Source organism: Zeus faber (genome assembly GCF_960531495.2).
Source record: "Zeus faber genome assembly, chromosome: 16".
NCBI lineage: Eukaryota > Metazoa > Chordata > Actinopteri > Zeiformes > Zeidae > Zeus > Zeus faber.
The window spans coordinates 4,288,497-4,299,653 of NC_137202.1; the positions used below are offsets into that span (position 1 = coordinate 4,288,497).

At 39.2% G+C, this 11,157-nt stretch overlaps 1 protein-coding gene across 1 annotated transcript in view; it reads right to left on the minus strand.

Moving 5' to 3' along the window:
* Positions 1–11,157, minus strand: part of LOC307242687 (protocadherin-15-like) — a gene marked incomplete at both ends in the record, with an annotated part of 287,981 nt that overhangs the window by 196,481 nt on the left and 80,343 nt on the right. The window contains 1 exon segment of the mRNA XM_080017227.1: positions 2,509–2,679. Coding sequence (XP_079873353.1) covers positions 2,509–2,679 — 171 coding nt within the window.

Here is an 11,157-nt window from a genome sequence, read left to right on the forward strand (position 1 = left end):
ACTGCAAATTTCCACGCTCGTATCTTGGAGTCGGTCGCAAGTCGATACAAATTTTCGCGTCTATCGCTGCTAGTATTTTGGATTAGTCGTAAGTAGATGCAGTCGTAAGTCGAGGTACCACTGGCAGACTAAGGGGGCATGGTCAAGCCGACGCAGCAGACAGGTGGTGCAGGCTCCCATCCAGGGGCCGCTCAGCTGCTGCAGATTGGGCAAATCAGTGGAGGGACTGCACTGATTCATCCGATCCAAAACCAAGAAAATAATATGTTTTGTTGTCTCCGCAGTAAGGATCGGCATGCTTGCGGGACATGTTGGACTGGGCAAGTAATGCCGATAAGCAAGCCGCCAGACACGATATGGCACGGCGGGAGTTCACTAATGCGCTGAAGCGCACAGACTATTTTCACATTGGCCTGTGAGCCCATGATTTAACATTTGGCCCACGAGCCACCATTTGTTTAAAAAGACTGAGAATAAATACACGCCAACCGGCACTGTTTCGCCTCTGCCTGCCTTCTCTTCCAAAATTTCCTGGCCCTGTGCCAGAAGACACCTACACACACACACACACACACACACACACACACACACACACACACACACACACACACACACACACACACACACACACACACACACACACACACACACACACATATATAGGTATGTATGTAAGTATGTATGTGTTAATAAAACAGGTTGGCGCCCCCTCAAGAATTGCCTGGAAATAATTATATGTTTTTGATTTAATTTTAATTTCATTATATATATATATATATATATATATATATATATATATATATATATATATATATATATATATATATATATATATATATATATATATTTTATATTTGTTGTGGGGGTGGTAGCTCAGGAGGTAGAGCTGGTCGTCTAGTCATCTAAAGGTTGCTGGTTGGATCCCAGGCTCCTCCTGCTAGCATGCTGTAGTGTCCTTGAGCAAGACACTTAACCCCTAATTGCTCCTGATGGCTGCAGCCGTCGGTGTTTGAATAATTGTAAGTCGCTTTGGATAAAAGCGTCTGCTAAATGTAATGCATATATATTTATTTTATTTTTTTTGCATGTTGCAATAAAGCATTTTATGGAAATAGTCTTGTTTGTCTTCGCAACTGGCTAACTGCAAAGGTATAGGAGAACGATGGTGGTTTGTTTATGGCTAAAATGGCATTTGGATAAAGATACTTTTGTGTCTCTGGTCTCAATCAAATCAATGCTATGCACTGCTTCTTTAAATAGAAAAATCTTTTTTTTGGGTAAAAATTTGGGTACATTTAAAAACTTTGATAGATGACAATCATTTTATTGTTCGACCCTAATATGTTCACATACAAATACATTATATACATTATATATATATATATTGTTTAGTGTTTGAGTTCAATGTTTCTATCATTGACAGCCAATCTCTGGTCCATGCAGTGCTTCCCATTCTATTCCATCATCTTTGACTCCATGTGCGACTTAAGCTTCTTCACTCTTCTCCTCCTCTTCCTCCTCTTCCTCTGTTCTACCATTTCTCTCTCTCACCCCCTTTTGTGTTTTTCAGAATTCCAGCCATGCGCCGCTCTCATCTAAGGTCGACTCCGACTTCAGCTCTAATTGCTGATCCACCAGAGCAGAAAATGCCCCTGGAATTACCATGCTGAGACAAAGCAGCAAGGCCCGCGCTGCCTCCAGGTGAGGAGGAGACAAGCTGCGAGCCGGAGATTAAGGTGACCATGTGAAAAGAAAAAAAATGTTTTCGATATGTATATATATATATATATATATATATATATATCATTTATAATAATTATATAATAATAATAATTTGGTTTAAGAAAAGTCATGCAGCACAAGAGCTAGGAAAATTACAAATTATGTTTTCAGAATTAAGCCCATGCAATGCTAAATACTGATACCTAAGTTATCTCAAAAACAATTTTTTTTTTTATATTTTTGAGTAAAATAAAATTAACAATTTTTGGCTAATTTATCATGAAATGTTTAATATAATTTTTCTTTTCTTCAAGTTTTTAGCTGTTTATGTTTTTACGTGAAAGCAGTAAAAATTTAGTAGTAGTTTTTAGCAATAAACCCCTAACCCTAACCCTAATCCTAACCCTGCCTTCAAGTTAAATCTATAGTCCTTCTCTCCTTATAAATGTAAATTTTATTTAATATACTATATCATATAGTTAGGGCCCTAACAAATTCAGGGTAAATTTTGCTCAATTTCATGGACTTCGATACTTAAAAATAACAGATTTCATGGCTTTTAATAAAAAAACACAATATTCCACGGCGATGGTTGTATTATCCTTTTAAAGCATACAGCCAGGCAAATTTGCCTACATATATTGTATACATTTTAAAAAATACATATTTTTTATCAAATTAAATATGAATACAAGATTAAAGTAAATTAAATCAAATGTAATTTTAATTTAATTAAATGTAATTTAATGTGTGCGTGTGTGTGTGTGTGTGTGTGTGTGTTCCCACCGGCTGGGTGAACTCTGGGATGGTGGCGCGGTAAGTGAGGGGGTTGCAGTCGCGGGTGTTGTTGACCAGGACACAGGGCAGGAACATAGGGCCCAGGTCGTCCCCGTCCAGCACGTCCACCGTCAGCGTGGCCGTTGCCGTGCGCCGGTTAGGGGCATACGGAGCGCGATCCTGGCAACGTGGGAAAAACAACAATAAACAAACACAGAAATAAAGGCCTAAAATTCTGCCTCTCTCTCCAATGATTTGTTTATATTTGGTTGGCATGCCGTCCCACTTCAGTCTAAAATCAATTGAAGTCACAGTGGAGAACAGTCAGAATCTGAATCTGTTTATTCGACAAAGTATATTTTTCTATTTTCACATTTTCACATTTTTTTTCTTTAGATATATACTAATATATATACATTACATACATAATATATATTTGCAATAATTTCATTGAAATTATTGCATGATACTAAAAGTGGTCAGGGCCTGGGGAACAACTGATTGACACTTCCCATTGACCGCAAGATGGCTGCTACTCGACTGCCGTGTTTTTGGCTTGAAAAAAAAAACGGTCTGAGTGAGTGAATGGAGACATGGCGACCATTTTATGTAAGGGCCAAATTGTCATGGCTAGACGACTGGGTCAGAGCATCTCCAAAACAGCAGGTCTTTTGGAGTGATCCTTGTATGCAGTGGTTAGTACCTACAAAAAGAGGTCCAAAGAAGGGCAACCGGTGAACCGGTGACAGGGTCACAGGCGTCCAAGGCTCATTGATGTACGTAGGGAGCTAAGGCTTGTCTGATCCCACAGAAGAGCTACTGTAGCACAAATTCTTGAAAAAGTTAATGCTGCTATGATATATATATATATATATATATATATATATATATATATATATATATAGCAGACTATATGATACACCACAGTAATGATATACATATATATACATACATAGATTTTTATTTATTTAATATGACCTAAAAATGTAATTATATCGTCTTGAAACGTTAAAGTTGAGACCCAAATGTCACCATCATTAAAGAGAGCTTAGCTCAACGTAGCGGAACGGCTACGCTCTCCAGACATGCTTTATTTATTTCCCCAACGTTTTCATTTAAAAGTTCCAATTTTCCCCCCGACGTGACGTCAGATTAGGTGTCTACCGGATGACTGTCGTGTTTTCAGCATGAAATTGATTCATAGCCGTGGCAATGGGAGCCTCTCAGGTTAATTCCATCTCATCCTGTCCAACGCCGACGCCATATCAGCTGAATAGCGTCGCAGGAGAGTCAGAACGTGAAGTTTGATAATGATATACATACCCGCCTTCAATATCTGACCACTATAGCTGCGCTCCTTTTTCCACCACCATTTTTTTAAGACACACACATGCATGGAGTCTATACCAGAGTTTCTCAAACCTTTTTTCTGCCACTCCAAACTTTTTACAATTAAATAATCCCATGACAACATCACTTTCCTGTTAAAAAATTCATATTGAATGTGACGGATTTACCCTCCGCCTGATATACAATGCATTTTCTTGGGAGAATTCCATTCACAACTCAGAGCCGAACCGACTCTTCTGACTCTCATTCATTGTTCAGGAAGTCCTCTCTTGCTCATTGTGTGTTATATCGACCATTAACCAAGAGTCGGAAAAATTGAACGACTCTATTTACCAAGTGACTCGCCATAAACCTAATCTCAAAAAAGACGAGAATCTTTCATCACTAATTATAGTCATCACTTTCAGAATGAAACATATTCTGATGAACACAGAGCTGCTGTTCTAATTGGAACTGATTAATTAGATTAATTAGTGCAGCCTTGCAATTTGGATCTTGGAACACAAGAGCTAATTTATCCATTATTTATTTATTCTTAAAGTGGAATTTGAAGCGTTTTCATGGCACACCTGGCGAGGTCTCACGGCGGTTGTGGTTGAAAAACAACGCTCTACACAGTAAAAAAAACAGGCGATCTGGTAAAAAATATTTATTTCTGGTGGCCTAGCTGCGGGAATCGTCGGAGGCTGCTGTGATATCGCTGCTTCCCAGAGTGGTTTTCTCAGCGCCCAGAGTGGCCCGACAATTTACAGCCTCACATTGTCAGCGCAGAGTTCCAGTAAATACCCTGTGGTCTGACGCTCCAGATGAAAGCTCCAGAAGGGCCTCTCCTCAAGCCGCCGGGGAGGGAAAGGTCACCGGATTTTTGTTTTCTTTCCTTCCACAGCAGAAGCAGGACAGAGTGCAAGTGCAATACACTTTTACCGCTATGTCCGAGTGCGGAAAAGGATGAAACGCATTTAAAATACCGTATTCATTGGGCTGGTTTGAGTTTACATTCATACACATTATATACAAATATATATATATATATATATATATATATATATATATATATATATATATATTTATATATAGATTGTATATATATATATACTGTATACACAAATATTGACAGATGTGGGTCATATTCTTATGAAACTGCCACAAGAATGTCCCATATGAATTGATCCAGATATTCACAGAGAAGGTGAAATAATAATATAATAAAAATAATAATAAGAATGGCGGGACACACAATAACAGTGCAAAAATATATACTCATCTATATATATATACAGCCACTACATTCCCTCACTACTCTTTCTAATGTTGTGTTTATCATTAATATCAAATACTACATTGTAACAGTCATGTACCCCTACATTACTAGAAGAATGTATTATACATTTTTGCCATTGTGTGTTTTGCCATTTAACACGAAGATAATACGCAGTCATGTTTTATTGTGATTTCATGAGAATGACGCATATATATATATATACACACACATATATTTATTTATATATATATATATATATATATATATATATACATACACATATATTTATTTATTTATTTATTTATATGTATGTATGTATGTATGTATGTGTGTGGTGTGGTGATGGTGTGGTTTGAGCAGTCACACCTGACCTGGGTCTAGGTAATTGGGGTCCAGGATCAGAGTGGCTGTATACCTGTTGCTCGTTGGTTCGTCTAACAAGCAACAGGTAAAACCCCCATCCCCACACTCTCTCAGGAGAGGAACCCTTGTTATGACATGTGTCCATCTGCTCCTGGACTAATTCGACCTAGCCCACTCTCTACAATAAATTGGTGTCTACAGCCCCATCGTCTGTGTGCTGGAGGGCCCTGAAAAAGGCACTTGGGTGGTGTGTGGTAGGCAAAACTGCCACAATGGCACCTGAACAGGGACTCTCCGGGACGGGGAAGGGACACAGCAGCACATATATATATATATATATATATTTATATATATATATAGACACTACTCACAAAAAGTTAGGGATATTTGGCTTTTGGCTGAAATTTATGGAAAATGTTAAAAGTTCACGCTAAAGTGATATTATATCATGAAAGTAGGGCATTTAAGTAGAAGCAGGCAATGATTATTTCCTCATCTCAAACAATGTATTGAAACAAAAGCCAACAACAGCGGTGGGTTTACCACAACAAAAAATGTCAATATCTCAATAACTTGTCATGTGCCCTTGAGCATCAATTACAGCTTGACAACGACGTCTCATGCTGTTCACAAGTGGACTTATTGTCTGCTGAGGCCTGGCCCCCCACTCTTCTTGAAGGGCGGCCCTCAGGTCATTGAGGTTCGGGGGTACAGAGTGGTGAGCCTCTACACGGCGACTCAGCTGATCCCATAGGTTTTCTATGGGATTCAGGTCTGGAGAAAATGCAGGCCACTCAATTTGAGGTACCCCTGTCTGCAGCAGCCGTTCCCTAATGATGCCACCTCCATGAGCTGGAGCATTGTCGTCCATGAAGATTAAATTAGGCCTGTGTTGTTCATGCAGGGGCACAATGACTGGATTAATGATGTTATTCAGGTAGTATGGGCTTGTCACTGTACCATTCACAAAGTGTAGGGCAGTTCTGTATTGACTAGACACACCTGCCCACACTGTGACACCACCACCACCACCAAAGGCTCTTCTGGTGACAACAGTAGCTGATGCATAGCGCTCTCCTTGACGTATCCAACATCGTTGGCGGCCATCATTTCTGCTCAACGTGAATCGACTTTCATCAGAGAACAGCACTGAGGCCACTGGTCCCTCGTCCAGCATAAATGCTCCCTGGCCCGTGCAAGACGATGATGCCTGTGCCTGGTGGTGTGGTCAGGTACCCTTGCAGGTTGTCTAGCACGCAGACCACACTGATGGAAACGGTTTTGAATGGTCTGACGTGACACTTGGGGCCTCTCACCTCCCTTAAATGTGCCTGGAGTTGAGTGGCATTCATCCTCCGGTTCCGCAGGCACTGTTCACAATGAAGCGCTCATCAGTGTGGGATGTGGCCAAAGGACGTCCACTTCTATGCCTTTCTGTGACTCTTCCAGTCTCTGTATCTCTGTTGCAACCTGCTGATGACACTCTGTGACACTCTAAGCTCAGTGGCCACTCCCTCTGAGAACATCCTGTTTGAAGCCTCGCAATGACGAGGTACTGTTGATCAGTTGTTAGGTGATCAGGTGCCGTCTTGGTCTCATGATGTCTAATTAAACCAGGAAATGTATTGGTTGATTCATGGATCGAACACATGTTGTGACTTTTGCCGTTCAGCTCCTTGTTAGAGAACAGCAAGTTGTGCAAAAAGTACTGAAACATTGAACAGTTGGACATGTGCATTCAAAAGTTTAGAGGAGGTCAAATTAAGTTCATGTGTAAAGGTTAAAGTGCATTTTAGGTTCATCCTGAAATTTCACCCGAAAGCCGAATATCCCTAACTTTTTGTGAGTATTGTATATATATATATGTGTGTATATATATATATACACATTTTATTTATTTATTTATTAATTTATTTACACACACACACACACACACACACACACACACACACACACACACACACACACAGACACACACACACACACACACACACACACACACACACACACACACACACACACACACACACATATATGTATGTGTGACCCACCACGTACTTTAGGGTAATTTGGCGGGTTTACAGTTTTTTTGCATCATTTGGAAGTAGAGAATCAGAGCTTCCAAACAAGGTGTCACTTGTGCAAATCAAGCAAATATTTTTAAAGCTATGACTTGTTAATGACAAGGGTGTGGCAAACTGTGATTCTGAGATAATCACCTCCAAAGTTTTACCCACACCAGGTTCATTCAGCCAGCTCCCAAAAAGCAAATGGGGTTGGCGGACAAACAAAGCCTCATGGCTAATTAACATGCTGCTGAATGGGCCAATAAAAAACAGCTCAACAACACAACTAATTTTGTTTTCATAAACATATAATATAATATATATTTGTGTCCTTTTGTGTTTTTTCTCTCAACATATTTCAAAACCGAGTTTGATTCATAAATAGTAGATTAATGTTAAAACGTCAAGTTAAATACTGCCGTTAGATTACATGGGGAAACACAGTCACCTACCGAGACGCTGAACAGCAAGAGCGACGATCGATTGTTTCCATTAAAGCGACCGTCCAGGTGAAAATCATTCCTCCATATTCCATGTGATGTAAAGTCACAATGTGAAACCATTTTGATAGAGTTCAACCTTTAAATCAAACTAGTTTTACATACGCCTGAATACATTATTGTGTAGCCGCGAAGAAGAAAAGCTGTAAACAGAAGACGATACGCATTCGGTTTCACTCATCTGTGAAAAGCTAAGATCTCCATGTTGTTATAAATTAGGAGAAGCGGGTGGCGGAAGCTCTAAATCATATCGCTGACCTTAATCTGACCAATACGATAAATCCAAGTCAGTGTAAGCAGCTCCTACTGGACTACATTTTCCGTGATGATAGTCAGTTCTCCAACAGCGACGCAGAGGACGACAGCGATGCCGAATCAGATATCGGCGTTATCCCGGACTTGGAGAACATTTCAAACAGCAGATTTCAACCTAAATTTGACGTTGAAACTGAATATTTTCAAGAACCACCGCAGGAGACTGATGACACGCCTATTGTTGTTACAACGGAAGATGTTTCCACAAGGTCATGTTCAACCTGCAAGCAACCAAATCAAGATGCATTACAGTTTTGACTAAGCTCAACAGGTTAGTACATGGTCTAAAGAAGTAATGTAAACTTTGATTATTCATCATGGAGACAGTTACATGAAAGGGGTTAACAAAAGCCTACAGCAGAAATTTTATATGGGTTGGCCAACTATTAACATTCCTTGGCGATTTTGGCTATTTGGCATACGCACATTTATATATAAAATGACACACGAGGTTGATATACAGACATAAATATTATTGACAGACTACATTTTGTTATCTGCACTTTTAAACTTCTAAATAATTCCACTTTTATAAAACATGAATATTCTTCCTGTTAAATAAAAACTTTTTATAAAAACCCAGATGTGTGTCGATGACTCTGTTCAACATTACCTATAAACACAAGAACAATGCAGAGATTGCCCCATTCACCAAGGTGTCAAGTGGCCATTTGGCAAATAGCCATGTGTCTTTGTCAGTCCTCCAACCATTTGCATTCTGGGAGCTGGCTGGATGAGTCCAAGTGTTGGGGAAACTTTGAGGGTGATTATCTCAGAAACACAGTTTGCTGCACCCTCGTCAAGTCATAGCGTTAAAAATATCTGCTTGATTCGCACAAGTGACACCTTGTTTTAAAGCTCTGATTCTTCACTTTCAAATAAAAAAGTCAAAAGATACCAAATGTACCTAAAATCTGCGGTGGGTCACATATATATACATATATATATATATATATATATATATATATATATACACATATATATGTTGTGAAATTACATGATTTTCAGCAATTTGGGCTACAGTAGCTGTGGGATCAGAACAGACAGGTTAGACTTCGCTCCCCACGTGTAAAAATGAGCCCATGGAGGTCCATGACCCTGTCGCCAGTTCACCGATTGTCCTTCCACTTTTGGTGGGTACTAACCACTGCATACTGGGAACACCCTACAAGACCTGCTGTTTGAGATGCTCTGACCCATTTGTCTAGCCATCACAAATTGGCCCTTGTCGAAGTCGCTCAGCATCTTACACTTTCCCGTTTTTCCTGCTTCCAACACATCAACTTCAAGAACTGACTGTTCACTTGCTGCCTAATATATCCCACCACTTATGTAGCCGTATGTATATTCATATAGGAATACCAGCACACACACACACACACACACACACACACACACACACACACACACACACACACACACACACACACACACACACACACACACACACACACACACACATTTACTGTATATGTATATATATATATATATATACATAAATATAAATATATTTTTCCCTATTTACTGTACAGTGAAAACCGCATATAATGATCATGGTTACAGTAATCAACTGCTTATATGGATCAAAAAGCTTGGGACATAATCATTCCTTATAGTAATTATATAGTAATTTAATCATTTGTTTATCGTAATCAAGTATTCAGTAAGTAATTCATTTTGGGTCTTGTCATACATGACAAATATGGAAAAAAAATGTAAAACTACGGTAATTCAAATTATTTACTTTACCTCGCGGTATCCTGTCTGCAGTGGCGGCACAACACCGGGGCTTGCCGGTCCTATAGACCCGTCACGATTTCACATAGCAACGCCGCAGCCCCCTCCCCAAGGATTTTCTTACAATTTAAGATTTTCATATATCACTTTAAATCATCAACAATCATTTCAAGTTTAAAATTAATTTAAGACTGATAATTTGTAAAACACGCAAGTATAGAGAAGTGGCGTAAATGCGTAATGGAGAGGGAGCGATATCCGCTCTGCCGCTCATATTTCCTGTTTCTCAAAAAATAAGTAAATCAATAAAAACAGTATGTTTTTGTATTGGATGTAGTTATTTTTCTCTGTTTCCTAATAAAACAAAACAAAAAAATCACTGTGTGTAGGCCGTGTAAGGCTGCACAGAGCCATTGATACAATTAGATGGTAATCTGCATGGGAAATAAACAAAAATAAAGACATTTCGTTATAATAATCATCGGCTTATAGTGATCAATTTGAGCAGGACAGATGTGATCACTATATGAGGTTTCCACTGTGTCATATTACTATCAAATTCCCAGCGGGGATTCCCAGGGGGGAAAGAACTGTTACAACTATGTTATCTTATCGTCCTTCTTTTCTCTCCTTTTTTGGCCAAGACATGATACCGACCATTTTCAAATGTATTTCCTTGAAAATGAGTTTGCAGAGCCTGGCATTTGCTCCACAAACACACCTTTACCATATAATGACTACAGGCAGGTCCATAGAGAAAGTGCTCATAAAATGATTATACATAATGGATTTATACACATGGATTGCAAAATTCTCTGGCTCGTGCCTTGTGGGATTGCATTGGCTAATGGCCTTCTTTCATGAAATAAATTTTCATACGCAAAGCCGCTTCGATATGCAAAGACAACCAGTAATCTGGCCGAGCTCCAACAGGCAACCCCAAGTTATAATGGGAAACCGGAAGTTGAATAATAATTAGAGAGTGGCCGACAGGGCCCCTTTATGGCCAGTGTAGTTTTTAGTTAATTGTAATTGTGTATTCTCTATAATGGGGAATATATCGTAT